Here is a 15,308-nt window from a genome sequence, read left to right as displayed (position 1 = left end):
TTCACAGAATTATCTTTCACTCTCCACCTTCTCTCTCTCTCTCTCTCTCTCCCTTTCTTTCTCTTGTGCCTGTCTAGTGCATGTGAGGATATATATCCCTACCTTCCACTAACTCTCATGTCTTGTACCCCTCGAGTGTTGCTCTAAGATGTTACCTGAGTAATATTTTACACTGTTACACAGAGCAGGGGTTCACATCAATGTGAGCTTTGTGCCTTCTTGCAGAACACGCTGTGAATGGCACCAGCTGCATTTACCATTAAAGCTGAAAGTGCGTAAATTACAACCTTGCGCTGTATATCAGTGTAAAAGAAACATGCACTATACTTTCTGAATTCTACAAACACACTTGTGCAACTCACAAAAACCAAAGAACACAAGATGATGTAATGATACCCAGTGGAGGGGGGCACCTCCCTGTGGGTTCACACTGTACTTAAGCAGTCCAAGATAAAGAGAGACATGAATTACCAGAGCTAGAAGAGCTGTAATAAACATTACGACCACCCTTTTTTCTCTCTCCTCTAGTTGTTAGCTCAGACGGCCCAGAATCTTCCAAATGCACAGGGAGTGGGTGTTTAATGCCCAGAGTAATTTTAGGTGGAATATCACTTTGAATTTGTTCTGTTCAACTCAAGCAGCCATGTGTTTCACCCTCTGAATGCACTCCTGGTGTTACCTGTCTTCATGGTAGTTGTTTGTTTTGCACTTCAATACATCTAAACCTCTGTAAACAAACTTTGTCAAATCTGTCGTTGCCAAAGTGTTAAAACAGACAGCGATGTGTTTATGCTCCTGTAGCAAATGCAACTTATTTTGAACTTGCGTATATGTACCCCTGAAATATATGTTTTGTTTTATTCTTACACGTTCTATACAAGTGAACATTTCTAATCAGAAGGTTTTCTTTAAAAAAAAACAAAAAAACCCCGAGAGTTTGTTCATCCATACTTGTCTACTTGTTTTTTTTCATATTATAATAATAATAATAACTTGGATTTATATAGTGCCTTTCAAGGAACCCAATGCTGCTTCACAAAGGTAAAAAGGAGACAGCAAAAAACACATACACACACACACGCACACAGACACACTCAATGGGGAGGGGGATGGGTATTAGCTAGGCTGAATGCTTTGGTGAATAGGTGGTGTTTGAGAAGTTTTTTGAAAATGTCCAGAGATGTTCGAAGTTAGGGCTGTCTCTGAACACATACTTTCATAATTTTATGAGATGAGTTCTCAGGGCGCGAGTGCCTCAGGGCAGACTTTTTGACCTTTGAGACAACACAGTGGCAAAATCTGATTGGATAAAAACTTTCAATAAAATTATCTGCACCGAAAGCAGCGCAACTGAGGGCGAGAGTAGCTATGATACTAAGATAAACTGACAGTGTTTGGACCAGCAGAGAAGGCCTTTCTAGCCCTGATGGCCAAACACTGCTTCGCTGTGTTTGTGGGTACATTGTTGTACTTTGTTTGCACACACAAGAGGCCCTCATTAACCACAAACCAGACTACAACACATGTGCAAATATATAAACCAAAGATCCATCCCCCCACCTTTAAATAACCAACCCAATAAATCACGGACAAAGTAGGTCTTTCTCTCAGACTAACATTTTCTGAAAATATGAATTTTCTGTTTATTCTAGGACACAGATTCTCAGTGTGGCCCTCATTAGGGCATGCTTCACCCCAATTGCTTTTGTGTTTATCTCCTGACCTTCCTTATTTCCTTTGTTTGCCCTCCAGAACAAGATCATCCTGGACCCGCTAACGTTCAGTGAGGCTCGTTTCCGGCCCTCCCTGGAGGAACGCTTGGAGAGCATCATCAGTGGAGCTGCACTGATGGCCGACTCTTCATGCACACGTGACGACCGCCGTGAACGCATTGTGGCTGAGTGCAACGCTGTTCGACAGGCCCTTCAAGACTTGTTGAGCGAGTACATGAACAATGTGAGTTTTCTCTATTGATTTTATACATATGAGCTGAATGCAACTGTGCACATGTTTATTTTTTTTTCACCTACTTAAGCGCACAACAAACAACGTGGACTAAGACACACACGTTATTTGTATTTCTCAACTTAATCCTGACACAACACATTCCCAAGTTTGTCCTTTTTTCACTACCCTTTGTTTTGAGAAATATATTCCCTCATGAAACTTGTAAGGGCGGCTGCACGGTGGTGCGCGCTATGTTGCCTCACAGTGAGGAGGTTCAAATCCCTGTCGGACAGGGCCTCTCTGTGTGGAGTTTGCATGTTCTCCCCGTGCATGCATGGGTTCTCTCCAAGTATTCCGGCTTCCTCCCACAGTCCAAAGACATGCTGGTTAGGTTAATTGACTCTAAAAATTACATGAAGGTGTGAATGTGAGTGTGACTGCTTGTCTGTCTCTATATGTCAGCCCTGTGATTGACTGACACACAGTCCATGGTGTAACCCTGCCTCTCGCCCAATTACAGCTGGGAACAGTTCCAGCTCCCCGCGACCCTGAACAGGAAAAGCGGTATAGATAATAGATGGATGGATGGTTACTTGTAAGTCCATCTCAGCATAATTCAACCAATATGATTTGGTTGTCTGGTTGGAGGTATGGGACTTTTTCTTGATGGGCACTGCAAAGACATTGAATCAGTTTGTTTAAAGTCAGCTTCAAGATGTGTTGAGAATAGATCAATCTTTTTTTAGCACTACATAATAATAGCTTATTGACTGACAACAAACAAATTGAGGTAAACAAAATAATGCAACTAACAAAATTGCTTTTAAAAAAACTTGGTTTGATTCACAGAATAAAAAAAGCACCAAATCCCATTCTCAGAGCCTGCTAGAGGACGTAGTAGAGGCATATTAATTGATTTTTGTCTATTGGTTTTTATTACATGTGCTTTTTTGGACTATAAACAAACGAGCAAAAACAGTATTTCTTTGTCTGGAGGAGACCTGTCTGGACTCTTTCCTCTTCATTTGGAGAGCCATTTTGATCATGCGTTTGCCTGTGATTTGCGCAGCTGTTTAAAGGTTATGAGACTGGCCGAGACAATGATTAATCATCACACACATCCAATTTATATTCTACTGCCACAGTCCCTTTTGTGCATAATGCACTGCGAGATGTGTGAGCTGTCTCTGTATGAGTGAAAAAAAGGCCTGATGCTTTTGGATTGGCTGTCTTGCCAATTGGATTGAATTTGCACACACGACTTAGCTCTTTGTGCTTGACTTTGTGATCGTGCCATTTCAGATTTTTAAATGTTCAATGTCAAATCTTCAAGTATCTGGTCTCCTCATATCGTCTTAAAACAGCATGTGTTTTAAGTGTTCCTGCATTAGTCTGCGAAGACGAGTGAAGACATTTTGATGTGCAGTGTATTAGCCCCAAGAAGAAAAAAGAACCCCCCTGATCTTCCCTTGCTCACTATTTGCATTTTAACCTGTCTTTATCTGATTGTGAACAGAATACTTAAATACTGGTGTCTGCTGACTTACCTGCATATTCAGCAGTTTGTTGTATACACAGACATACCAGCGTAGGTGCTTCTAAACGTTGTACCTGGACAATAAAGATGTGATCAGTGAATTAGGAAAAATCTAATAAAAATAAAAAGTCATGGGTTAATAGCTTGTTTAAATAACCCTGCACAATTTTATAAAGCACTTATATAGCCATACATGTTGCTCAACTACAGGCACTTCGGATTAATGGCTGAGTAAATGACATGCATGATGAGAAAGAGAAGCCCTTTCATTGTTCCTTAAGAGAGAAAGAAGTGATTTCCTTCTCTATTATCGTTGCTGAAATACTTTGCACTCAAGAGGATAACATCATCGTCATTGCATATAGAAAGGGTGCTTTGAAAGAATTCTACCTCTATAATGTAATAGTTCAAATAATAGTTGTAGTGGTAGCAAAACAGCACAAACACCTACAATGATTGTCATAATAAATACACATTTTTTCCCTGTGCATCCTGCTGCTTTAAAAACAGTCTGGATGTTATCCAAACTTTGACATCTTATTTTCCTTGTGCACCGTTTTCCTTGCAATGGGTTTATAAAGTTACCACTGAGATACGATCAACATGGCAGCCTCTCAGGTGCCCTAAACAGAGCCATACATCATGAAGAAGGCAGAGCCTATAACTTCCACAGTGGGGCACAGTCTGAGTTCTCAGATAACCCCTAATGGGCCTTTGCTGTTGCTGAGTTATTGCTGTGTTGAAAATGACCCATGTATTTTAACCCATGTGTTCTAACTGGGACTCGGAGTTAACATTGGATGTTGCAGCCTGACGTGGTAGCCATCTGTGGAAGAAGAAGCTCATGAACTGTTAGTATTTAAGTAATACTGTATAGTGCTTAAGGGATTAACTCTAAATATGTTCTCTTGGTGTATAGTAGACGCTTTGTATACGATTATATGTGGTGGATTTAGTTGAGGTTGAGTGCATCATCATAACTGCCACTGTCTTGAGGAGGGAACCCAAGTGTCTTTAGAGGGCTGTATTTCTCCTTGAAAGCAGTATACTTTTAGTCCTCCTTAGTTATTTACTTTTGTGAAAATCTCAGCCAGCCAAAGAAGCAGCTCCCTAAGAAGCTTTTTTGGGGGGTGTGGGGGAGGGGTAAATCCTATTAGAAACAACCTTAGGTAAACTTCGATATTTAACCTGTAATTTTACATCCGTTCATTGACCAAAAATATCTCTTCATAATAATCCACTGGGCTTTGTGCGTGCGACCTGCTGACACTGCACTAAGGGTCAATCCTGAATGTATTAAGTGTCATTTGTGGTCATCGAGCAGTTGGCAAGCCTTCTTTCTATTGATCTCAACAGTATCAGTCCTCCTGCTGGCAATAGGCCCTCTGCATTACTCTATAATCTTCAACTTCATAATGTGCATTTGTTGTGGCATGGGTGCTCATAAAGGAGATGGGAAACAATGAGGGGCTATTAGATAAGGGCACGTTTTAGATTAGAGATCCTCTTTGGTTTTTACTGGAATATAAACAGTGGAACAGCTAAGAGTAGCATTCTGCATGCATGTTGTTATCCATAGGTAAAGGCTGTTCTAAGAGTGTGTTTGCATTAACTTTTCTGCTGTTTTACACAACTGACAGACAAAGGGTTTGCAGATATTCTCATGATTAGAATATGAGTTATTTTTTGGTATTCTTGTCTTTTTTTGGGTAGAAAAGTTAAAGAGAGACAGGTCATGTTGGGAGGAGAGGGTGGGGGATGACATGCAGCAAAGGGCAGAAGTCGGACTTGAACCCACAGCCGCTGCAACAAGGACTATAGCCTCCATACATAAGGGCAGGCGACATAACCAATAGGCTATCGGCGCTCCTATATTTTCTTTTCTATGAAGATTATAAATCCTTTTGTTTCATTTGTGTAACTTTTGAATGATGATACTAAATATTTCAAATTTCTTAAGGACAATGGGTGGGATTCAGTCTTTCAAATCTGTGAAGGCATGTCTAAAATATTTAAGTTGAATGTAGCAGGAAGACGCTGTTGCGGTCCTGTGTTGTGAAATTGAATTCTGGCTCTTTCATTCAGAAAAGAGTTTAGCCATGCCTTTCTCAGAACATGACATGAGATCCACAGAGATCTTCTCCTTTCAACTATTCTTGGGGAGAAAATAGCACCATGTGCCATCTTTATGAATACTCTCCATGTCCTTTCCCCCTCTTAAGGCATGGCAGCTCTTTGCTAAAGTAATCGTGCCTTGGTTCATTAGGCCCATGAGTTGTGTTTTAGAGGCTACAGCTGGGAGATTGCTGACAGCCCCTGGCTGTCCAAGCAGAGAACAGAGAGTAAATCACTGAGACACAAAGAACAAAATGCTTCCACCCCTCAGCTCAGCATACCCAATGAGACCAAATCAACAACCAAGAGACAATAACAAATATATTCTTACCCAGCCTGTTTACAAAGTGTGTTTTTTAATGGCTCATCATGAAGATGTGTAACATAAATGTACGTGGCACTGCTTTGTCCAAGGTAAAGGCAGCAATCCTGAGAAAAAGCAGAGCAAATGTTTGACAAACTTCAAAAGCTGCTGTGAGTCACTTTAACACAAGATACCTTTGCTCCAAGGACTGCAGTTTTATGAATACTTTTTGTCATTTTATTGCATTACTTTGCTTTCCTTGATGGAAACAAAAATCTAAAGTTTCAGGGGTGACTTGTGGTCAAATGTAAATCATGTTCCTTTATGCACCACTGTGACCTTTGTTGTGTTTTAGCTTTCTAAATGTTTACTCCATTCCTAGAAAAATATGAAACACTTTCAAATGGCAAATGGCAGGGATCAGGCACAGTGGGATGTATGAGTCATCTCATTATCTGCGTGCAACATGAAAAATGTTTTTGTTTGTTTTTGCAGTTTTAAAAAAAAAAACATTGTATAAATTTTGAGAAATTACCCACAAAACCCTCAGCAAAAAACAACATTTGCTGAATTTAGTGTATTATTACTCTATATTTAAAAAAAAATCAAAGAGCCTGAACTCAAATTCAAATCTTGATAAAAGTACTAAACAAACAAGATATATTTAGGATGATGAATTATAGTGATATGATTCAGAAGATGTAGTTCCATTCCTAAAAAATGTATACGTTTGAAATATTGGTTGCCACTGATTCATCCAGAGAAAAAATCCCCCCGAGACAAAACGTTTTCAGCCGCCACTCTGACAAAGTCGTTCCTGATTGTACAGTAACTCCTACTCAAAGTTAGTCAACAAATATAAACATCCACTCACCTTTATGTTTCCTCCTCCCTCTTCATTTAGTCATATACACACACTCCACCCTCCCCCTTCCAACACACACATTTTTTATAGGAAGCCTGAACCACAGCACAAGGTTAATCAATGTGGTAGCTGGCAATAAATTAGGTTCAAGTGACAGGAGAATGTCCATACCTGTCTGAGATGCTGGTGATCTGTGATTGGTGACAGCAGGCCTGGCTCCCTGGCTGGTGCTGAATCATCAGGAGCAGCTGATTTAGTTACGGCAGCTCCGACAGGGCCAATCTATCAATTGATCCGGAGAGTAATGCATTACCAGCTTGGGTCAAGGGAGTCTGGGCAGAATATAGCCATAGCCAGAATCCCAGGGCAGGTGAGAGGGGGTCAACTGGACAGGACTGTGAGCATCAGACAGCAGGATTTAGGGAGTGTGATAGCAAGCGCACTAATCTCTGTGTTAGCTGGATGTGGCACATAAAACTAAACAGGGCTTGTGAGGTAGGATGATCATTAGGGGGAGACTGATGGCCTTCCTGCCTGCACAGCTCCTCTGGGAGTTGCCATGTAGAATGCTCAGTCATCAATTTGGGTGACTGATCACTCACTGTCCAATGTGTATGTTTCTGTGCGCTTATGCTATTCAGTTTGTAATCATATGTGCACATTTCTTTAAAAAGCCACTGGCGTAAAAGTAGAAATGAGAGTGTAAGGACACAAAAATAAACGAGTGCCAAAGTGAAGGCAGACAAAGCTGCTGAACAATGCGCTTTGACAGGTGCGGGGAATGGAAGGTGTGGGCAGTGATCAATAGTGAGTCCCTGGGCTAAAGGCCCATTATAAACTTAAAAAGAAGTGCTGTTTGGATGGTCTGCTAGCAGTGAGGGCCCCTCTCCAACAGTAAAATACGAGACCACTGGGGAAACCCACTTATTTATTTATTTCTTCTCGACTTTACAAAACAATCCCCCCGTCTCTTATTTATGGTTTTATACAAAAGCTGCAGACGAAGAGTCAATGAAACAATGTGAATGAATAAATGACGTTTAACTCCTCCTTTGCCAATAAGTTGTAAAATGAGCATTTCATGGCTATTGTCTGTAGTTTTACTCAGTTTTCTGCACATTTTAATTGGCATCTCGACACAAAATAGGACGAAGATCGATGCCAAACGACAACAGCTCACTCTGCCAACAAATGCATATATTGTTGCGTTCGTCCAAGTCACTCTCAGTGGATGTAACATGAGACAAACGAACTTAAAATGAAACGATCTCCTGTGTGTTCACAAATGTTTGTTGCGCTTCTAGTTGGAATAGTACCATGTATGTGCACTATGTGACCTATTAGACATCTGAAATTCCTCTCTTCCTACGTATCTGAGACCCTCTTGTGGAATATAAAACACATCAGTCTGGCAACATAAGCCACACAGAGCCTGCAGAAGCCCACACTGTCTCTCCTCATTGTCTATAGACCTTCTCACAAGAATTTATGTCGAACAAAAACCTGACTCTGCCAAGACACCGCTAAAAAAAAACAAAAAAAAAACACAACACGCCTGCTTCTGTTTTGAGTATAATTTTTGTGTTTTGTGCAACATGTACTCCATGTCACTGCAGTCTTATTTTGAAGAATGAAGCTGAACAAAACAGACCTGATCAATACTCCCACCATCCCCTTGCTCCTCTGATGTGCTCTACTGTCTATCAACCTAAGCTGGCTGAAGGGCACAGCTGTAACAGATGCAAGGAGACAGAACTTACCAAGACGGGGCTTTCTGAGGCTAATTGGGTATGTGCGGGGGCATCGAAAATGATGGCACTGATAGGTACTGTCAACAAAGGCACGGTATCGGGTCACAGTTTGTGGTGCATCTTGTGTCATTGTCAAGTACAGCAAAAAATTTTTAAATTCCAGATAAAAGTACAAATAAGTCGCAGAGAGTAAGTGTATTGTTACAGTAGCATTAGCTTAAAACTACGAGCATTATTCACACATTTGCACATATATGGTAGAAAAAAAGAATGACAGATGCATATTTTCCACATTTAGCAATAGTATCAACATACTACATGTAAACAGCCTCAGAGTGAACACTGTAGGGAACTGGGCCAGTATTCCATCTGTTTTTTCTCTCTCCCTTAGCCAACCTTGGCCAGCTCATTAAATGGCCCTTCTGCCCCATTTTTTTTCCCCATGTTGTCTGAAATCTAGACAATGTAGCCCATTTCTCTGATAAGACCCTTGCCGCCCCTGAAAAAAAGCAAAACTACATTACATCCCAAAGGTGTGTCCATTGGCAAGCTTGCAACAAACTAATGAAAGCTACAGGATGTGTTTTCAATTTGTGTTCAACTCTAGCTCACATGCTTTATTATTATTAGCGTGCGCTGTATCTATATCTTTCTAAGCTTTGTTTGTTTCTCTTAATATTATTATTTCAGTGTGCACGTCACTTTAATGGTGCCGCAAACACAGCTAGTATGATGACTGAGCAAGCTTTATGTTAGATGTCCGTAATGTTACTGTGACTGTGGATGGAGTCAGGAATTGGGGTGAGAGAGAGGGGCGAATGACCTGCAGGAAAGGAGCCACAGGTGGGATTCGAACTCGGGCCACCCGCTAGGAGGACTGCATCCTCTGTACATTGGGCCCATGCACAAACCGCTAGGCTACAGGCGCCTCAATAGATGACACTTTTAACAGACGAGTATTAACAGCCCACATGCAAAGTAACAGGTATCTCTAACAACTCGAGTTTTATCTCAATTATCAAATCTTATTTAAATAAGTTTATTTGTACAAATTGCACAGCAGCTTTGAGGCTATAAACAGTACAGAGTAAACCAATAGATTTGTGTGCAATCAGGGCCACACAGAGCTATAATGTTTGCATGCCATTATTTGTGCGTGACAACTACTTTAGTGCCCTCCGTGTCTCTCTCCCCCTCCATTTGTCTTTTTCTTTTTCCCTTTCTCTTTCCATCTTATAACTCACTCGCTTTCTCGCTCTCTCTCTTTCTCTTCACTCTCTCGTTCTTTCTCCTCTTGTTTTGTTTTCAAGGAGGAAGTTGGCTGGAGGAGTGTTGTTTAAATGCAAATAGCATTGAGTGAAATTCCCATCAGTAATTTGTATGTTCCCCTTCATTTGAAATCCTTGGTAGTAGACTCTAGAGGCTTGCGTATTATTCTAAACGAGGGCACATACAACATTGCAGATTGTGCCACATGATAGTAATTTGGAACCTGTTTTAGTTGAGTTAATCAAAATCCTCCTTTAATGATAAGTGATCAAATTTGAAGTACCTCCTCTCTCGTTAAAGGTACTACCTTTGTTTCTTTCTTGCTTTTTTTTCCCCCTATTGTCTTCACATCCCGATTCCTCCAGACTCAGTACTTACACCCCGTTAAATGTCCCCGGTCCAGCAATAAATCATTGGTTCCCCGCAGCGTCCCATGCCCTCCCTCCCATCTGTCAACACCTAATGCGCCACACGACAAGCTGCAATCCACTGTGCACCAACACACCACTCACTTAGCTTTCTCAGCCGTTGAAGACTGGCTCAAAGACGTAGGCCCTGGAGGGGAATTGACCAGAAGGCCCAGGTCAAAACTGTAAGTCTATTTCAGACCCTCTGGAGAATCAGAGCACTCCTTTATTCCCATCACTCCAGTCTGGGAGCAATTGGGAGACAGCTGAAGCAACTGACCCACATTGAATGTTCTCTACCGAGATAGCAAGACCACCTGCGAGGATAGACCAAAGCTCAAAGGGACTCCCTGCTGTGAAACACTCACCAAACAACCCGCAAGGTTTAGGAAATATCTCCTTTTTTCTCTTATTCTGTTTGTTTGCTGTGCACATGTCTCTTCATGTACATGGACATTCATGTATGTGAAATTACTGTTTCTTGTCCATGCCTTTAGCCAAATGATGATAGCATCCAAAAATCCAGAAAAATACTAAACCATAAACTCACACTTTCCACTCTGTTGAATCGACCCCTCCCTGACACCGTTTCAGCAAAACAGTTAAATATAAAGCTTCACAGCTGACAACTATTGACTGTTCTTTTTTGTCAAATTGCAATGCACTTTATCTACCAAAGACAAATAATTGTGCCCAGGCCATGAGCAGCCTCTGTAAAATCCTGTACAAAGTCAAATCAAGTTTAATTCCAGTCCACTGAGTTTAATAATTCAATGATATTCTATCCACGTTGCTGTCATACAGTCATATTTTTAGTTATTATGTCTAGGTTTTTTTCTATCTCTCAAAGTTTCTGTCTGATGATTTTGATTATTAATTCAGCTCTTAAAACTAAGAAAACTTATTTTTAGGCAAAGCAAGCCAAAGAGAGTTTGTTTGTCTAGACATAACAAGACAATTCAAAGCTGTTTACATGAGACATAAACATTTCATCGAGGTTCAGGATGTGTCTCTTAAGGATTTTTACGATGCTGACTCAGTAGTGCTTTGCAGCTCCTGCTGTTTTTTTGGCCATGCATTGATCTTGCAAACCTCCCACTCCATCAGATCCCACAAGTCCCCATGTAGCAGAGCTTCAGAGACGCTGCTGGCCTTTGGAATAAACTTGGATTAAGTTAAAAAGTTAGTGTCGTACTTCCTAAAGTCCCTCAAGACATTGCTTTTTGTTTTGATTGAATCTTACTATTGGAAATGTATCTATAATTTTATTCTGCTATGGAGTGATACATATATTAGCAATAAACCTTAGGCACACTGTCCCCTGTGTTAGGCATATTATGGCCTTACTCTCTACCCAAAACAACTGTGGTTCCCTCTGTTGTATTTTAGGCTAAATTTATGGTTTAAAAGAAAAAACAAGCAGAGAGAGAGAGAGAGAGAGAGAGAGAGAAGTAATTCATTCACTCCCCCTTCTTACAGGCGTTCAGCTTGGGTCTGAAAGCTTGTCTTGAAAAGACCTTTGTCACCCCTGAAAATAAGTAACATGTACCGGTACATCTAAAGGGTCTACACAGAGACAAGGGTGCAACATACTAAAGAAAGCAATATGATGTGTTTTCCACATTTTCATTTCTACCTCACATCCTTTGTTATTCTGAGTACGACTGGATCTATATCTTTATGCTTTATTGAAAATTAGAAGAAAAAAAAAAAACGCTTTCAGACTTTGGTCTTTTTAACATTTTAAGTTAAGTGACCATCAGCTGCACACATATCGTATGGTACTTTAAATCCACTATATATGGTATAATTTTCTTACTTAACATTTGGATGTGACTTCAAATGGCTTTACAAGCCAAATACAGAATGGCATTTTTGCTTTTTATGCTTTTTTTCTTTCTTTGACTGAGCCTTGTTAAAGTGCCTTAGATTGCAACCATTTAGTCATTCCCTGGCACAGACCTGACAAAGAAGCTGATTTATCTGCATTACATATGCCCCTCATATGTCATATGTATATCAGGATGCGAGCTTAATGGATGAATTATGAGCAAACATGAGCACAGCATGTCCTCCCCATGGAGCACTCCATCAAGCTATGCCACTGTGGCTGAATTTCTTATATATGTTTTCCTCTATGAACAAAAAGAAAAAAGAAATAAGCGAATATAAACACCGATTCAATTTAGACCGATAGTTTCAACACAGTGAGTTAACATTGCCAGGCAACTGTGATTAGGCTAGACTCCCCCTTTTAATAGCTCCACAATAAAAGACCAGTGGGAGGCTTTTAAGGTCAAGCAATCACAAAAACTGATCACATTTCATGAGCGCCATCTTAACAGCAGCAGTCTTAATTACAGCACTGATCGATAGCACTGCAAATACTGTTGCCTGATTGTTGATGGAGATAAGTGTTTTCCTAAGTAGTTATTACAGGGTGGGCAGAACACGAATCTCTGTGGTTGGGGTCAAACTGAAAAGCAAAGATAACAGTTATTTTTACACAACATTCATTTTTTTTTTTTATTTTACACAGCAGATGCTCATATGCAAGTAGGACATCCATGACGGTATGAAATAATACAACATACAGGAATCCCAGGGGAAATTAAATAGATCACTGAGACACAAACATGGATTGATACTCTACACACCGCAGACGGGATTTCCTGTGGCTTAACAGCATGTTATTTATTCAGGTCTAATCTTCCTGCAGGAATCAAACTTTCACTAACATGACCCCTCAAGCACATGGACAGTCTGTACTCATTTTCAGAGGGGAGGTAGGTAAATTAGAGGTAGAGTTTACAGTCTCTGTCATTTAAGATTTTAAGTTCTATACTGCTATTCACAGTGCTGCCCTGCCTGAACTTTTGAGACCGACACTCAAAGAGGCAATAACAGTGATGTGCATCAATTGAGAGATATATCTTAGAGTTTTCAGTGAACAACTGAGTGATTCTTATGTCATCGACACGCATGGGCTCACCAAAGAGTCACATGAAAACCACTTGGCCAACTGGACAAGTTATTGAAGATTGTTTGTCTTAACAGTATGGCCCTTGGGTCAACCATTTGTGAAGCAAGGAGGCCCTTTGCCTTAATGAAAAAGGCAGCTGGGACTGAACACAAAGGCACTTGGTGAGCCTTCAGGCCAACCAGTTTTGTGCTGGGGCCAAACAACCGAGCATTTGGCCTAAAAAAAAAAAAAAAAGATACTTGAGCTGCACTTTGAGCTGCACTGGAGGGCTTTTAAAGGAGAAGCACGGAGCTCAAGTATCTGTTTGTGATGTGAATGATCAAAATAAGAACAATGAAGTGCTTTTTTGGGCACATCTTTTTAAGAAAAAAAAGCACTTGTTATGCAAACAAAAATGGCTAGATAGTAATGGCTATCGATCAGTGCTGTAATTAAGACCCCACCCTCTTGTGTACAACACCAAAGAGCCAGAAAAATACATGAGAATAATATTTGATGGATTATCTACCCTTCAACTCCCTTACCATCTGTATTGGATATCTTTATGCCTTCAAGAGTCAGAGCAATTGAATCTGGCATGACTTTTGCTGGATTTGTCAAAATCTTGCCAAAAAGAAATCCCAAAGCAATGATAATCAAGACTGGCAAGAAAAGGCCCACTGGCCTTGAGGTCATCGGCACTTAATTATGGAGTCTGATATTGTCCAGCTTGCATCAATTATTGTTTGGATCCTTACACTGTATTTCAATGCCTTACATCCCCTGCAGCCTAATACATAATTTCGTTGACACCTCCTTGTGAGTCTGATAACAACAAGCCCCAATGATCCAGCTTTTGTTTTGTCTGTTTGCTAACCAATCGTGAACGCGATAGCTCTGATATCAGCAAGAAGAAGCTGCCTGCCACACTCTCCATTCCAATCATGCTTCCCTCTGTGGCTGCGGAAGAAACAGAATCCTCTGTAGGCGTTAGCAAGCAGCCATCACATGACTGTCTGATTGCCCTTATGTCACCATCTCAGATTGAGGTGATCGGATAAATGAGACTTTAATTGGGTTTTTAGGCTAAGTAATATTAGGAGATGAGATAGAATTATCCAGGAACATATTAATGTAATAAAAAGCTCTCAGATCTGGCAGCTCTATTGCATTAGAAAGTTGCCAGCCTGTCTTTGTGTCTTCCCTCCTCCCTCTGATGCCAATCCCCCTCAAGGGCTTGCTGCTTTCGGGAGCGCTAACATGATTGACATTGATAGCTGGATCAAACTATAGAATCAACCCTAATGTCATTAAGTGAGCAGACATGGAAGCAAAGACCCGGGCCTTAACTGTATTAGCCGCTACATATGTTAAGGTTATGGATGCAGGGGGGCTAAATGCAGGGGGAAATCAAGCATCCTGTGTATGTGACCTGTGTGCCTTTGGGTGTGTGTGTGTGGTTTTTACGTACAAATGCGTACATGTGTAAAAATGTGGGCAAATGGAAGATTAATCCTTTTAAGAGTTTGCTTGCCTTTTACATAAATCAGGCATTATTGTCACTCATATTGTCCTGTTGCAGACCAGACTCTTCCTCGTTTGCGTACATAAGCTGAGACCTGCACGTGCTCACCCATCTGTCGAGAGCCGTTACTGAGGAAACAGGATTAGTTATACAGAATAGACACGTGAAGCAGCGAGCAGATCTGATTGACTACAGTACATCCAGAATGATCTGATAGAATACTTACCATGGTTTTATTGTTCTAAACAAGCAATGAGGAAGACGTATCAAATATCAATACTTTGGACAACCTTGACTGAACTGTGAGTCATCCAGTACACTTTTGAACTTTCTTAGAAGTCACACAATGTGTGTGTGTGTGAATGTGCTGAAGGTTTCCTGCTGTTTACATACTTCTATTTGTTATTTTGATCGAACAAGTATTCTAAAATGTTATTCTCCACTCGGCTGCGGCTGACCTCTTATGACACCACATTTTGCAAACATTATTCACTTGCAAAAGCTGGCCTTGCTTGATGAAACCACCGTAAAATATCAGTCTATTTACAATATTTTCTTTTCACTCTCTATCACTCTATCAAGCAGTCTGACAGAGCTAAAATATGTAATTGAGAACATATTATGTA

The 15,308-nt window shown here is 40.6% G+C and overlaps 1 protein-coding gene across 1 annotated transcript in view; it reads left to right on the top strand.

The window, feature by feature from the left end:
• ctnna2 (catenin (cadherin-associated protein), alpha 2) overlaps nt 1-15,308 on the top strand; it is a 308,188-nt gene that overhangs the window by 72,204 nt on the left and 220,676 nt on the right. Inside the window, exon 6 of the mRNA XM_061059524.1 lies at nt 1,753-1,956. Within this exon, the coding sequence (XP_060915507.1) occupies nt 1,753-1,956 (204 nt within the window). The remainder of the gene's footprint in view (nt 1-1,752; nt 1,957-15,308) is intronic.

This window comes from Labrus mixtus, chromosome 2 (genome assembly GCF_963584025.1).
Source record: "Labrus mixtus chromosome 2, fLabMix1.1, whole genome shotgun sequence".
NCBI lineage: Eukaryota > Metazoa > Chordata > Actinopteri > Labriformes > Labridae > Labrus > Labrus mixtus.
The sequence above is the reverse complement of the archived record's forward strand: the minus strand, read 5'-3'. Positions and strand labels throughout refer to the sequence as shown.